General features: G+C 49.4%; 7 protein-coding genes across 7 annotated transcripts; 5 read left to right on the forward strand and 2 right to left on the reverse strand.

Moving 5' to 3' along the window:
- Positions 1 to 830: 830 nt before the first annotated feature.
- CTAM01_08174 (uncharacterized protein) lies at positions 831 to 1,346 on the reverse strand (the record flags this gene model as incomplete). Its single annotated transcript, XM_060524195.1, has 3 exons — positions 831 to 867; positions 934 to 1,133; positions 1,245 to 1,346. 3 exons carry the CDS (start codon positions 1,344 to 1,346, stop codon positions 831 to 833), a joined length of 339 nt encoding a protein of 112 aa, XP_060381038.1.
- Positions 1,347 to 1,990: 644 nt separating this feature from the next.
- On the forward strand, positions 1,991 to 2,868 carry CTAM01_08175 (short-chain dehydrogenase; the record flags this gene model as incomplete). Its single annotated transcript, XM_060524196.1, has 2 exons — positions 1,991 to 2,273; positions 2,345 to 2,868. 2 exons carry the CDS (start codon positions 1,991 to 1,993, stop codon positions 2,866 to 2,868), a joined length of 807 nt encoding a protein of 268 aa, XP_060381039.1.
- A 558-nt stretch (positions 2,869 to 3,426) lies between these two features.
- Positions 3,427 to 4,429, reverse strand: CTAM01_08176 (GA4 desaturase; the record flags this gene model as incomplete). Its single annotated transcript, XM_060524197.1, has 3 exons — positions 3,427 to 3,881; positions 3,935 to 4,074; positions 4,128 to 4,429. 3 exons carry the CDS (start codon positions 4,427 to 4,429, stop codon positions 3,427 to 3,429), a joined length of 897 nt encoding a protein of 298 aa, XP_060381040.1.
- A 1,324-nt stretch (positions 4,430 to 5,753) lies between these two features.
- Positions 5,754 to 6,883, forward strand: CTAM01_08177 (short-chain dehydrogenase; the record flags this gene model as incomplete). The annotated part of the gene is made up of 2 exons (XM_060524198.1): positions 5,754 to 6,153; positions 6,222 to 6,883. The coding sequence occupies 2 exons, from the start codon at positions 5,754 to 5,756 to the stop codon at positions 6,881 to 6,883; spliced, it is 1,062 nt and encodes a 353-aa protein (XP_060381041.1).
- A 1,135-nt stretch (positions 6,884 to 8,018) lies between these two features.
- Positions 8,019 to 9,983, forward strand: CTAM01_08178 (MFS transporter; the record flags this gene model as incomplete). Its single annotated transcript, XM_060524199.1, has 5 exons — positions 8,019 to 8,643; positions 8,699 to 8,743; positions 8,797 to 9,196; positions 9,254 to 9,463; positions 9,521 to 9,983. The coding sequence occupies 5 exons, from the start codon at positions 8,019 to 8,021 to the stop codon at positions 9,981 to 9,983; spliced, it is 1,743 nt and encodes a 580-aa protein (XP_060381042.1).
- A 1,210-nt stretch (positions 9,984 to 11,193) lies between these two features.
- On the forward strand, positions 11,194 to 13,449 carry CTAM01_08179 (ferric reductase transmembrane component 4; the record flags this gene model as incomplete). The annotated part of the gene is made up of 4 exons (XM_060524200.1): positions 11,194 to 11,325; positions 11,379 to 11,537; positions 11,595 to 11,890; positions 11,943 to 13,449. The coding sequence occupies 4 exons, from the start codon at positions 11,194 to 11,196 to the stop codon at positions 13,447 to 13,449; spliced, it is 2,094 nt and encodes a 697-aa protein (XP_060381043.1).
- Positions 13,450 to 13,934: 485 nt separating this feature from the next.
- CTAM01_08180 (uncharacterized protein) lies at positions 13,935 to 14,256 on the forward strand (the record flags this gene model as incomplete). The annotated part of the gene is made up of 2 exons (XM_060524201.1): positions 13,935 to 14,076; positions 14,141 to 14,256. 2 exons carry the CDS (start codon positions 13,935 to 13,937, stop codon positions 14,254 to 14,256), a joined length of 258 nt encoding a protein of 85 aa, XP_060381044.1.
- Between the last annotated feature and the right edge of the window lie 635 nt (positions 14,257 to 14,891).

A 14,891-nucleotide genomic window follows, 5' to 3' on the forward strand; every position in this document is an offset into this window, starting at 1 on the left:
ATATCCTATAATTCGGTGCGCTTCGGCCGTAGCAGCAGGCCTTCCGAGCTTCATATCGATCACGGCGTTCTTGTCACCGATGCAACAAGTGCCGGGCTATGTTCCCTGGTTTTTGCGGTGATTGAGTTCCCGGTCGCTGTGCACGGGTCTCAGTTTCGATGAAAGGTGTTGCCGGTGGATACAGACAGGTGACCCCTACGAAATCATAATCTTGCACATACATGGCTGGCCCAGATCCGGGTATCTTGAGGATGAGACGAAGATCGCGATGTAAAAGGAGCTCACTGGACCGTCTAATGACCCTGGCCGAAGGTTCTCAAGTTGTTTGTTCCGAGGCCATAGTACGGCAGACAGCAGTAAGAAAAGTAAGAAACTTCATTGGACCTGTCTGGAGCCACAGATAGTGTGGGACCTATCGCTACGTGTAGGCTCCACGCTCAACTCTTGTAGGTTGGCATACAGCTATTGGGAATCCTTCGAAGGTGGTGAGGAAATGGCCATACGACATATCAGCTGTCCATTGATATTCCTCTCAGTTGGAATTTCGGGACACATCTTCATTTGTTCAGGGAAGCTTGACTTGAAAACATTGCTGAGGAGCGTCAATGACTTCAAGTTACAGTAGCCGTTAGGGTCTGCCTTACGATGCTTCGACATGGCTTCTTACGCATACGTATCGCATCTAGAAGAGCAAATAATGAAAACATGAACCTTGATACATGCACGAAGAAATAAGTGTTTCGATCAAAGAAATAAGATATTCATGGTAATTTGGACAACTTTAGACAACAAAGTAATGGGTCTATTCCAGTTACTCTTCGGCCAACATGCTAGAACGTATAGTGCTCTGCCCATCCCACAACACAGCTAAGTTGAGCATCAGCAATTGAGGGAGCTAAGTCAATTTGCAGCCACGGATGATTTTCAACTTACCGACTCCGGCTCATATCAGCGAAATTAAAATGGTCAGGGATGAACTTGCCCAAAAAGTCAGGATCGTCACGCATTTTCTCTATGCACCCAATATTGGGTACGATTATTGAGATGACCGAATCGTAATCCAGTAACATGGCACTAGGCGCGTCAGGGAACAGCTTCTTGAAATCTGCTTTGGCGGAAGCATCGTTGTGGGTCTATTGACGTGTTAGACAATCTGTTCGACGAACGCAGGACGTTCAACATGCCACAGTATAGGATACAGCTCCATATTTCTCAAGAAGTGGTTTGATGATCGGAGTATTTACGCTCTCAATATGGTTGTGATGGCTCTGCTCATCTTGACCTGCTTTCTTATACACGTAGATGCTATAAGCAAAGTTGCGCTTTGGTTGTTCGAGAGAGCCCATGCTGTCTGTTTTTGAGGTTTAGTTGTCTGAATGAGATTCCAGGGATCCAGACGGCGGCTCCCACAACGCAGGCCTTGCGGAAGGGGGACATCACCTTTTAGATGTCTGCAGTGCTCTTCAAATCCGGAGCTCTCCTTTCTCGCGTTCTGTCCCAAGCTCCAAGCTCGGCTCCAGTCCACATATGCATCCTTTGGCAGCGTGGCTACTATGGGCCCTAGCGCTGAGTCGGGCACTGCGAAAGTTCACAGTTCCCCGGCCCGGTTACCGCGGGCGGGAAACATCGCCCAAAGAGCTCTGGGCTGCTAAATCGTTTACCTGCCGATAATCTCAACTTTGTCGACGGCAAAAGCCTCGATTCCGCGTAGGCTCCGAGTTATAGTTCAGAGTGCAAATTGTGCGATCGCCGGCTCGACATTTGGATCAGGGAGATATTGACAAGACAGTTTGATGCATCTCGTTTGCTTTCTACTTGGATATGATATAAATGCCAATATTCCTTGACTTTTACTTCGTCTGTTCACCACCCAATTCTTCAGTTAACACATAGACCAGACAATCGTCTATCGTTCACTGCAGCACCACCACTTTCTCTCCGCTTTAGAATACGCAACATCTCATATCTCATATTTACAACTCTCTTCACGATGGCTGACCGCAAGATTGTTCTCATCACTGGAGCCAACAAGGGCCTTGGATACCAAGCAGTCAAGACATTGCTTGGGTCCAAGCAAAAGTACCACGTCTTCTTAGGCAGCCGCGACTTTGCCAAGGGAAAGGCCGCTGCTGAGACTGCTGCGGCTGAGGTCAAGTCTAACAGCACTGTGGAGCCACTTCAGCTCGATGTTGAAAGCGACGACTCCATCAGAGAGGCGTACGAGACTGTCGCCAGCAAGGTTGACAGGATTGATGCACTTGTCAACAATGCCGGTATGCCACTCCTGCTGTACTTTAGGGTTTAGTCTCCGGAGGCCTTAGACTAACTCTATTATCTTATTCAGGCGTCATGCTGGATCAACAGATTGAACGCGGCAACATGACGGTCCGCGAGGCCTACAATAAGTCCTGGGACATTAACGTCACTGGCCCTCACATCATCGCAGACACGTTCCTACCGCTATTGCTCAAGTCTCCTGACCCTCGTCTCATCTTCAATACCAGCGGTGTGTCCTCGCTGGAAAATGCGGCCGACTCTTCTCACTTCACCTACAGGGTTCCGCCAGCCGGAATTCCCAAGCCTGTGGGCACCATTTCATACAGAGCGGCTAAAGTCGGCCTTAATATGGTCATGCTCGAATGGGTGCGCATGTTGAAGAACGACGGTGTCAAGGTCTGGTGCGTTGCTCCTGGCTTCTTCGCCACTGACATTGGCGAGGGTGACCCGGAGTCTATGAAGAAGATGGGTGCCGGAGACCCTTCCGCTGGTGGCAAGGCACTTGTTGATGTTGTTGAAGGAAAGAGAGATGCCGATGTTGGAAAGGTGGTGAACATGGCGGTTTACGGCACGCCTGTGCAGCCTTGGTAGTTGAGATGACTGAAAGTTCATCGAGATATAACTTGAAATTTCTGGCTACAGTGATGTTTACGACGGATCTCGTGAAAAAGCCTCGTCTCTGCCGTTATTATGGCGGATCTGCCAATTTAAGCCTTTTGCAAACATCGATACTATCTAAAAGACCCAAACATGTAATTCTAGTTGCCTTGGCAATTGCCTCAGAGAAGTAGCTTCAAAGACAATGTGATGCAATCAGATAACTTCGTATTTCCGCCCCTGATGCAGTCAAGATCGAAAGGCTGTCATATCGGTATTAGTGAACAATCAAACAGGGCCATCATACATTTGTGTCCATGAGATGAGGGCTGGTTCCATAAGGACTCACTGAATCTCAAAAAGCTCTTAACTCATCGTAGAATTTTTGTTCCGAGCCAGTTGTTGGATTGGCTGCGCGTTTCGGTCATTTACCGCCATTGTCTTGTATGCAAGGTAACACTGATAGTTCGATTTCCCTTTGGTCTTCTCAATTTGCCTATATCGCTGGATACATAAAGTATAGTTATGATCTCAGAACATTGCTAGTTCTCTCTACTCCAATTCTTGGTCCTCCCAGAACACAAGGCACCTGATCTCAATACTCTCCCGTGGTGGCCCAACATCCTCCGGTGTCTGAATTGCGGTGTGCGGCACCCGTCTAGCTCTACCATCCAGCTTGGTATCGAATATCTTGATCAGGAGCGCCTCGTCCGGGGTCATGTTGCTGGCGTAATACCATTTATGCTGCGGGCTCGCCACCATATGCCATTGCTCGTTGTCCTTATTAATGGTGTTGGGCGGCTTGCCCAGGACAATGCGTGTGGTGACGGGCCGAAGATCAGACTCTTCGACGCTTCGCGCATCACAGACCGCCAGCGGTTCACGTTGGACCAGCTTGAGTGGATGCCAGACGTTGATAATTCCCCACCGGGTCTTGGTCTTGGTACGGAGCATCTCTGCTTCGGGAAGCCGATCGAGCACCACCTCTGCCCCTTTGTACGATTGATCTTTGCTGCGTAAGTGCCGCTCTCTGACATATCTATAGCGTTGTGGTACTTACCTACGTGAATGAACATGGCGGGTGGCTGCATGTTCAGGACCTGGGAGTCAGGAAGGTCATCCGGAATATTTAGAATCTTCTCATGAGGATCACGACGTATGACATGAGGGGCAAATGGGTGCACGTAGGTTGCGCCCGAGCTGTGTGACTTGTCAATCGATATCTCTGACAATCGGTATATGGCTGTTCCTACTGTCTCATCAAGAGCTCTTGAACATCCTTCCGAAGCTGATCGGGGAGACCAAATCTGTAGTCTCCCTCCCAGCCCCTTTCTTGAACAGTGCTCTCCACGACCTTAAAGCCCTGGGTGTCGAGATTGAACTCTTCGTCGCACGTGCGCATGTCTGCGACCGGAACGAGTTGTCGGTTGTACTTGGTGCGCTGAAAGCCCACAGTGGCGATCATCTGAACAGGAAATGCCTCGCCCTTAGGCGGCGGCTGGTGATAGTTGACATAAGCCTCAACGGACACCGGCTTCTGAGTGGAGTGGGGCATATTTTCAAAAGACGAAGACAATGATAGCTTGCTACAACGAGCTGGAAGTCGTATGTCCTGAGGAGAGTCCTGAGGAGAGTGGTGAAGCACTAGCCGCGGAATCGGTGGGAAGCGGAAAGCGGATAGTGGGAATGTCAGTCTTGCATTTAATGAGTCCACGACTCCCTTCAGTCGGGGATTGAAGACGTGCAACACGCAGAGCAAAAGTTTGCCCCGAGCCTGGACCCCGCAAGTAGGAATTTGTACCAGGAACTTACCGTCTATCCTCAACTAACATTGACGGAGTCCTTGGCAGGCAATAAGGACTATTCAAAAAGTCCTCGAGGCGCCGCTTCCAGAGACTCCCCGTTGACTCCCCGACTGAACTCACTCTGAACGCTACCAAGCAGAGCGGTCTGCGGATTATTTACGCCCTTGCTTTGCCGTTCGGACACGCAAATAGGTCCAATTCAAGCCCCGAGACAACAAAAACGGGCCGGGCCTGAATTCACACCATCAGTTTAGAGTTTCGAGATGCCGTAGTCGACCCTGATTGGTCAGTCTCTGATCAAATTGGCCAAGTTGGGCAATAAGTTCCCAACTTTTACCGGTCGGAGAACCTTGCGCGGTCACTGTTCGCCGGTAATACAGTTACCGATGACCCCAACTGCAGCTCTCACAGCATGTTCGTCGTGTGTCTTCGGGTGGAAAAGAGTCGAGGAGCTATCTGGCTTGATATCATTGCGGAGCTTCACCTCTGATTCAATTATGTATCACCGAACCTCGTCGCGATCCATCTGTGCTTCCGCTTAGGTTTTCCCAGTGAACTGATAAAATAAAATCGATCTAGTGCCAATTGTCTGATGTTCAGTCCACCTGGGGAGCCAGGGCTCCTAAAAACACGTTGTAAACTCCCGTACCCGACCATATGCTATGAGCATGTCGGGTTCAACTGGGGTCACAATTAACCTACAATTCCCGGCATTGATGCTGAGAAAATAACTCTAGATAGTCCTGTTGCCGCGCATTCCGAGGGAATGGTAACTCGAGAACGAGTCAAACAGAATATGCAAAGAAATAAAGCAACCCGATTACCTTGGTCATGGTGCACATCCCCCGAGTCAAAGATCTCTCTTCGTTGACAAAGACTTCTTTCCGCTGCAGCTCCATCCGTCAAGATACATATTGCCAAGACCTTGTCACCCAAAACACACGACGTCCCAGCTCTTCCAGCCAAACTTCGCAAACGCCAAGCACACGTCGTCCAAGCTCTTCTAGTCAAGCTTCGTGTACGAAAAACAGTCAAGATACAGCTCCGGAAGAATCTCAAGAAACATACTTCAACATGCCTTACATCCCCAACCTGCCTCAGATCCCCAATCGCTATGCTGCGGCACATGCCAACCCCCAGGGTGAAGGTGATGCTCGCCCGACTGCACTTCAGATCATTCAAGATGAAGGTCTGGTTGGCAAGTTGGATGACAAAGTGGCGTTGGTGACGGGCGGCACCAACGGCATTGGCCTCGAGATTGTTCGGCATCTAGCCAAGACCGGCATGAAGGTATTCTTCACTTCGCGTAACCTTGCGAAGGGTGAAAAGGTCAAGACTCAGCTGCAAGGTGAAGATGCCAGCCTTAGACTGGAGGTGGTGGAAATGGAATTGAGTAGCTTGAAGAGTGTCAAGAAAGGCGCAGAGCATGTTCTAGATAGCACGGTGCGATTGGATGTTCTCGTCAACAACGCAGGTAAGTGATGTTGACATTTTTACATTCAAGTTGCATCGCAAGTTGTTGCTAACTCAGACGATCCTTAGGCATTGCAGCAACACCACGCGGCTACACAGAAGAAGGATACGAGCAGCAGTTTGGCGTCAACTACCTCGCGCACTTCTACCTCTTCCAACTTCTCAAGCCTCTTCTTCTGGACACGGCTGCGAACAATAACGTGAACGTGCGTGTGGTCACCACCTCTAGCACATCTCACACGGCCTCGACTGTTCTCCCAGAGAACAATTACGACACGGCCAACCCCAATGGCAAGGGCTACGAGCCTGGCGTATCCTATGCACACTCTAACACGGCAAAGATCTGGTTCTGCAACGAAGTCGAGCGCCGCTACGGATCTGAGGGGGTTCACGCTATCAGCATCCATCCCGGTGGCTTCGGCAGCGGTTTGATGGAGTCTTCGGACGAGGAGACTCGCAAGATGCTGGAGAAGCTCATTCAGATGCCTCATATCAGAAAGGTGTGGAAGAGTGTTCAGCAAGGTGCTGCTACAAGTGTGCTGGCGTGTGTGGGTAAGCAGTATGATGGCATTGGCGGGTTCTACATGGAGGACTGCGGTGTTAGCAAGCCCATTCCCGATGATACCAACTGGGCTGGATATGGTTTCAAGTCGTGGGCATTCGACGAGGAGGGAGAGAAGAAGCTGTGGGCTGATTCATTGAAGATGGTTGGGTTGGAGGACGAGCTCTAGCTGATTTGAACCGTCTTGGATTTGTCTAGCTCCAGAATCAAATCCACAGATATTCCTTTTTTTCTATAGTCCATTGTCTACTATTATTCTATGAAATATATTCCGAGGCTATAGTGGCATCGCCAAGTCCTTCCCCTCATGAAGTGGATGAAGTGGTGGTAAGGAACACTTGGAGGTTCGGAAAATTAATTACTGACTTAGACTGTTTATCCAAACTGGTTGGAGTCTTTTACCAGTTGACTTATTTGAAATCCTATTGTATTATTCGTTTCTCACTTGAGTACTCTTCATGTTGAAAAATCTAAAAATGTCGTGTTCCTGGTTATGCAAGGTCGGTCCATCGAGGCCGGAGCGAACCTCAATTTCCACGTTTTCTCGAGAAGTAAGAGGATCGGTAATATTTCTAGATTCGATTTGAATGTTCTCATGTCTTCATTCAATATGAGACAGCAGAAACGGTGCCCTCGAGCTGTGGACACCGCGATCTAGGCATCTTGTTCTTTCACTTGGATCGACCGGCGGTTGAACATGTGGGTTCCCCGACTACTTATGTTTTACTGGGTATCGCTGATGAGAAAAGTTTACTTGTAAAAACTGAGAGGCATCACTCGGTCCAGTTTCAAGGTAACATCTTCTGTTCAAGTCCCTTCCACAATGGGGCTCTCGTATACTCAATTGGGACAATACGATCGGCGATGAGTCATGAGGAATAGCGGTTCACCCTGGTTTTCAACATGAGCAGCCAAGCTGATTGGTAGGTTCACTCTGTCAAAACTCTAAAAGTACAGATACCATTCATCTCGGTAGTGGCCAGTGACAGTTACAGTCTCAGAAATACACTCATGTGGGCAGCAGGTGGGCGGAACTCGAGGACGCGGTCAAAGCTTGGCCCCGGTCCCCGGCAACGCAACCTTGATCATCGGCGAACCCAGTTGGGCTATGAATCGCGATGACAATAGTAGCGCCACGGCAATTAGAATAAAGGCATCCGAATACCAGTAATCATCTTCACTTCGTACGTCCTTAGTTGTTTTTCCGTGCCAATATTAGACATTTGCTCGAAAGTTCTCGCTTGAGCGAATCAAACCCTCATATTTTCCACTTCCCAGATTGATCAACCAGATCTCGGCCAAATATGTCGCCCCCTGAAAGCCTCGGGGATCCCCTCAAAAAAGAATGGCAGTCCTCCGAAGCCCTAGCGAACGGTTCCTCTCTGGCCAGCAGTATGAAAGGCAGCGACGATTCGACCGGCACGACGGAATCGCAAGAGAAAACAGAGCCCGAGCCCGAGGCAGATGAACCACCATATCCGACAGGCGCTCAGTTGGGACTCATTGTTTTTGCGCTCTTTTGCTCAGTTTTCATCGTGGCAGTCAGTCAAACCGTACTTGCGACAGCTATCCCCACCATCACGAGCGTCTTCAATAGTTCCGATGACATTGCATGGTACAGTACGGGAGAACAAATCACGGCCGTTGCGTTGCAGCTTCCCTTTGGTCAAGCTTACTCGCTTTTCAACAACAAATGGACGTTCTTGACCTCGGTGATCATCTACCTCGCTGGTAGCGCGGTTTGCGGCTCTGCACCGACGTCAGTTGCCTTGATCATTGGTAGAGCCATTCAGGGTGTGGGCATGGCAGGCGTATTCGGTGGCTCATTCATCGTCATTGCTCGCATCACGCCGCTTAGAAAGCGGAGTCTGTTTGCGGGCTTATTCGGTGCTGCATATGCCATTGCCAGTGTTATCGGACCTATCATGGGTAAGTTGCTGGTTATCTATCTCGTGATCCGTACCCAAAGCTAATATTCCTGTAGGTGGTGCTATTACCCAGAGAGCTTCTTGGAGATGGTGCTTTTACTGTAGGTTTTCTTCTCTATCTTCATACCATGGGTTCAACATCTGATATCTGTAGTCAATCTCCCGATCGGAGCTGTAGTAGTCGCCGTCGTCATCTTCTGTTTGCCCCCTTCCCTCTGCCGGACCTCAGCGGAGCTCAGGTCTATGACCCCGATCCAGCTGGCGAAGAAGTTTGACCTTCTTGGCACTACCCTCCTACTGGCTTCTCTGGTCTGTCTGATGTTAGCGCTCCAGTGGGGCGGTGGTGAGTATCCGTGGAACGACGCGCGCGTCATCGCAGTCTTGGTTGTATTCGGGGTCACACTCCTCCCGTGGATGGCACTACAGTACTTCCAGGGAGACGATGCTACAGTGCCTCTCAGTATTGTGAAACAACGTTCCGTTGCGTCTTCTAACCTTTACCTGCTCTTCTTGAATGGAGCTTTTGGTGTTTTCATCTTCTACTTGCCTGTTTGGTAAGTGTTGGAAACAACTAGCCATCTAGATGTTGTTGCTTACACTAAGGCATTTAGGTTCCAATCGATCCGGGGAGATGATGCCGAATCCTCTGGCTTGAAACAGCTAGCACTCTGCATCAGTACAGCCGTTGGCTCAATTGTAGCTGGAGGTCTTGTAATGGCGATTGGATTCTACAATCCATTCGTAATTCTGGGTTCCCTCCTGGTCACAGCCGGTTCTGCGCTCTTGATGACCGTCAAGTCTGATGCTGCACTTGGCATACTGTAAGTCTACCATCTACTCCACCGGAGATCCTTCAGGTTACTGATAACGATTTTCAGTGTTGGCGCTCAGATTCTTGTCGGTGCTGGCGTCGGTGTCGGAGCCGAACAGGCCAACGTAGCCGTTCAGACCGTACTGCCTAACGAGAAGATTCCCAAGGGCACTAGTCTGACCCTTTTCACGAGACTTTTAGGAGTTGCTCTATCAGTACCTATTGCGCAAAGCGTCTTCCAGCAAGAGCTTTCCAAGAACCTTGGTAGTGCCGTTGCTGCTAAGATTTATGGCCATGGCGGAGCTACTCAGATTAAGGACAACCTGCAAAAGATTTTCGGAAATGGGACCGCTGAGTATCAGAATGCATTGGACAAGGTCAACACTTCCTTAACGAGAACCTTTGAGCTGGCCATGGTCCTAGCCGCCATATCATTCCTCTTTGCAATTCTCTTGGAGTGGAAGAACGTCAGAAAGGAGAAGAGGTCATTTGACGATGCGAAGGAACAGAAGAGTCAGCCTAAAAAGTAATTTAGCAAACAAGCACAAAATCTTTGGGCTTCGGTGTATATTAGTACCAGAGAGCAATTTTTCACCAGCGCCGTTGGTCGTAGTAGTGACAATTTACCAACAATACAAGTATCAAGAACTGGCGAATCTTCGCTTACGAACTGGCTTTGGGCTTTGATCTTAGACCTATGCCATAACTCCACAAACATTGACATATCAAATGTTATCATAGGAACACTCAAGGGAAAGAGGAGCCTGAGGACAAACTGTGTCTCTGGCAATTGAGGTCCCTAGCGACCACCCAACTCGCCACCACACTAGATATGGACCATTACACAGGATTCACAAGCTGATTTGAACCATGTAGGTGACGGCTCGATGTAATAATGAGTCTAAACCGCTCCTTAACACGAGCTCACTTCTGCGAAACCTATGACTTCAATCAGCAAGTCAGGTGTTTTCTCGACTAGAAAGTCGAATGCTTCATCATCAATATTCATGGAACAATGTTCTCAAATCATACGGAGACATTCTTCCAAGTCACTGGTTTCATAAGATTATTGCTTCATGCCTGGAGGATTTCACAGGCTGGGATAAAGTTACACTATACTCCAAGCAAATTTACTATCGCCGTTTCCCTCTCAAGGTAGAGGAAAGGAGCCCAAATGTTTCACAACCAGATTCTAAAACAGTTACAATGATCTTTCAAACTGCTTTCGATTTTTAGATCGTTCCAATAGTCGTAAAGCTCGATTAGGAAGGCAGAAGTAATGTCCCACTGGCTCACTTGTAGACCGGGAATTGAGGTTGAGCTCGGGTCGGGGAATCGGGGTGGACACCGCGAACCACCGGCAAATCGACAGCAGAACCCGGGGAAACATATTGAATGACAGAACTCATCCCAAATGAATCGGACTTGGCAACGGGTCTTGGCAAGGATCGGTATTCTCCCAGTTCATCGATTTGTGTATGATTCAGAGATGATGGTCAATGGCTCGTAGAACCGGCACCTCGGCACAGTAGTCAGGCAAAGCATGCGCCCATTCTAGTTCAGTTCTATGAAAGACATTGACTGCCCACAATACGGACTTGGGTTTGTCCAAAAATCAAACCGAGACCGATTCCGAACTTTTGAACACATTCTTTTCGACGCAAGAGGCAGAGTTGTGGATAGTTTCTAGCCCAATCGAGACTGCGTACGTTGCTACATTCGTTGAAAGTGGTCCAGTCCATGAGGATGTCTTCACTTCCAGGCCTTGCGGCCGTTTTTCTGGCGGCCGCAGGTATGGCTGGCGGTGTGGTTGCTGAAGAAGTGGGCATTGCAGGACATGGACTCATTGGCTATGGTATCACCATGTACCAGGTTAGTTATTATGTTCAACATTGTGGAATGTCATGGACTAATTCCTCAATGAGCCCCTGTGTGCGTACTCGTGTCGTGTGGCACTTTCAGCCAGTCCACTTAATTGCAGCAATGTGATGGAGATTCATGGCATGACCATGGCCGATACCTCGCCGGAATGCTATGCCAACGACAACGTCTTCCTGACTTCTTTTGCATGGTGCATTCATACGGTGAGTTCGGCCCTCTGCTTAAACCAGAACCGAAAGCTGACTAGCGTCTTCCCACAGAGATGTACTGATCTCTCAATATGGGAGATCGAAAAGTACTGGCAGTCGACCGAAGCTAGCATCCGCAATAGCCATAGGAGGCTTGACGAACCAGGCGTCAATGTCAATGCCTACCCCCCAGCGCCGAAGTGGACCTACCAGGAGGCACTCAGCAATGTGAATGGAACTCCTACAGCCACTGTAGTGTTTGCATTGCCTCTAAAGGAAAAGTCTCTGGTGTCAGATGCCGACTATCAAGTGCAGTACAACACCATGGGCATGTTCGAGAAGATGGAGGTTGCCCACGAGAGATATGGGTAGGTCTTGTCTTTTATGTTCTGGGATGAAGTCTTGCTGACCTTTTCAAAGTCTCATCCTAATTGCCCTGGGCGCAGCAGTCCCAATCTTCTTCTCTTTGCTTCGGTTTATCCCGCTGCCCCAATTGCTTATCTCGAAGATCCACGCTCTCTTCATAGACCCACCGTTGTTCGGGCGGAGACATAAGGCTCCTTATTTCAACCTGTTGATCATGCCAACACGTGGTCAGGCAATATTGATCTTCTACATGGTAGCCGTCAATGTCGTCCTCAGTGGTGTAGGCTACGACTCGGCCCAGCCCAACGCCTGGTGGGTTAATAACAAGGACCAGGAGCTCTTGACGTCCTTTAGCAATCGCATGGGTGTCCTGAGTTTTGCGAACTTACCGCTCCTCATCCTCTACGCTGGGAGAAACAACTTCCTGTACTGGGTTACTGACTGGACCCAGTCCACTTTCATGCTCTTGCATCGGTGGACCGCGTACTTTTGTACTCTCCAGGCTTGCCTTCATTCGGCAGCTTGGCTTCAGATCTACGTCAGCATGGGCCAGCATGATATCGAAGCCAAGCTGCCCTACTGGGTCTGGGGCATCATCGGCACGCTGGCAATGAGCATCTTGTTGCCGGCTTCGGTCATTCCCTTCCGCGCCAAACTCTACGAGCTGTTCCTGGCTGTTCATATCGTCCTTGCTGTTTTCGCCGTAGTCGGATCGTACCTACACATTGTCTACAGATTCCAAGACCAGTGGGGTTATGAGATCTGGATGTACATCTGCTTCGCCGTTTGGGGGTTCGATCGGGTAGCGAGAGTAATCCGGATGGCGAGGAATGGCTTGATGTGGGCTGACATCACCATCATCGACGAGGAGTATATGCAGCTGGACATTGACGGCGCGGTCGGAAGCGGGCACGCCTACCTCTACTTCCCAACACTTACATGGCGACCTTGGGAGAGCCACCCGTTCTCCATTTTGGCCTCCAGAGTGAAGCCTGCTTCAGCAAAGTCGATGAATAACAGTATTATGCCACCTCAGAGTTCGGGTAACTCCTACTCAAAGGAGTCGAGTGTTATGGAGGTGGCTGCTGTCAAGGAGAAGTCCCGCGTCGGGCTTTCGTTCCTGGTCAGATCCTTCACGGGGGCAACAGGACTGCTTCGCTCACACACTCGAGTGCCAGTTTTTGTCGAAGCAGGGTATCTTCCACACCATGACCTCAGCAAGTATCAGAAACTTGTCTGCATCATAGGAGGTGTTGCTATCACAGCTGTAGCCCCAATTCTGCAGACGTATCCCGGCAACGCGAAGCTGTATTGGTCTTCGCGAACCGAAGGGCTCGTTCAGAGCGTCGATCTCAACGGCGTCGATGCAAACGTCTCGGTAGGCAACAGATTCAGGCTCCGTGCTGTCTTGGAGGAGGAAGTTGGCAATGCAGACGGCAGCTTGGCGGTCGTCGTCAGTGGACCTGCACCGATGGTAGACGAAGCTCGCTGCATTGTGAGCGAACTCGCCCTGCGAGCACCTATTCCAATAACCTTCATCGACGAGACGTACATATGGTAACATTGATCAGTCTCATACTTCAACTCATACCTTTTATGAAGTGGCTATCACCGTCTGGAACGAAACTTGGAGATAGGGCATCACATAGCGATACCATAGCTCACCTTGACCTCCGGGTATCAAGTTAGACTAGGTAGTCGTTCAATTCACGGCTGATTCTTTTACCAAGAAGACGATTCGTTCTGCACTCTAGGTCTTACATAACCATAACGGCACTATGATCGGCACTCAATGCGATCCTCCTCTTCTATTTTGTCCCGTCATGGATCAAAATGATATCCAGAAAACGGAGAGCTGGAGCTCCTGTTGTACTACAAGACCGTGGCGCTGACTACCGATCGAACACTTGGCCTTTGAGCCGAGCAGACCGGTTAATACCAGCGTTTGGGGGCAACAACAGCGTAGAGGGAATGAACTTGGATTCCCGCCTCACTTTTTTGAATTCCAAGAGAACTTATCTCGTGTTACTAGTTCTCCTGGCTTTGATGTGGTACTTGCTCTTCCTGCTATACCGCATTTGGAGGAAGACATTAGATATCACAGGGCGTCCGAGTGATCGGCAAAGCTGGAGCGTTGCGTTAGCAACGTGGATCCCATTAGTCGTGGAATTCGTGTATATGTGTATCTGTAAGTCTATGCTGCTGATTCCGTCCCATGACCTGTCTCTGGCGTGATACTAATGTCTCTAAAGTCGGAACGAAGTCTGGTCTGGAGGGACGACTACCGGCCGGCTACGAAGCCGTTCCAGTGACCACTGGACTTGATGACAGCGCCCAGCCTGTCCCACTCAGGACTTCTAGGACTTAGGGTGGAAACCATACGACCAAAATATGACGGGTGCCGTAAGAATTCATTTTCCTTCAACACTTACGTAGAGCCAAATTCTTTAGCTCCGTCTCAAGATTTTCAGATAGCACTCTCGAAGTTCATCCTTCGATCTACTATCAACATGCATTTCAAGGCATACAAAGATAAGAGTGATACTGGCAACATGAACATCGCAATTTTTGACCCATAGCAGATTATCATCACTCGATGCCCGTGCTGTTTCAGTATTGTCCAAATAATTCAGTACTTCTGGATGAGTAGCGCAGTAAATCATGCCCAGTTGATGGTAGGATGCCCACTATCTCCCTGAAACAACTACATAGTGCATCGCAATGTGGATCAGGATAATCAAATTGACCATCACAGAAGCTCTGACTCTCACTCTTATTCACAATTGAGATCGGGATTGACTGTCTGGTAAGGTAGTCATTGCGTAGCTTACTGAATCCGATGATGAGATGATACCGATATGCAACTAAGCGGGGCTCAGATGCTCACGGGCGGAATTGTGCAGCTTTAGGTATGCTCGCCCAAGCTCCGATAAGCGATAAGCGATAAGCGATGTGCTTGGCCCTCGCGAACCTGCCGCCGTGCCGCTGTGAGAATCAGACGCC

The sequence above is a fragment of the Colletotrichum tamarilloi genome (assembly GCF_030869305.1).
Source record: "Colletotrichum tamarilloi strain Tom-12 chromosome Unknown Scaffold_28.1, whole genome shotgun sequence".
NCBI classification, from domain to species: Eukaryota; Fungi; Ascomycota; class Sordariomycetes; order Glomerellales; family Glomerellaceae; genus Colletotrichum; species Colletotrichum tamarilloi.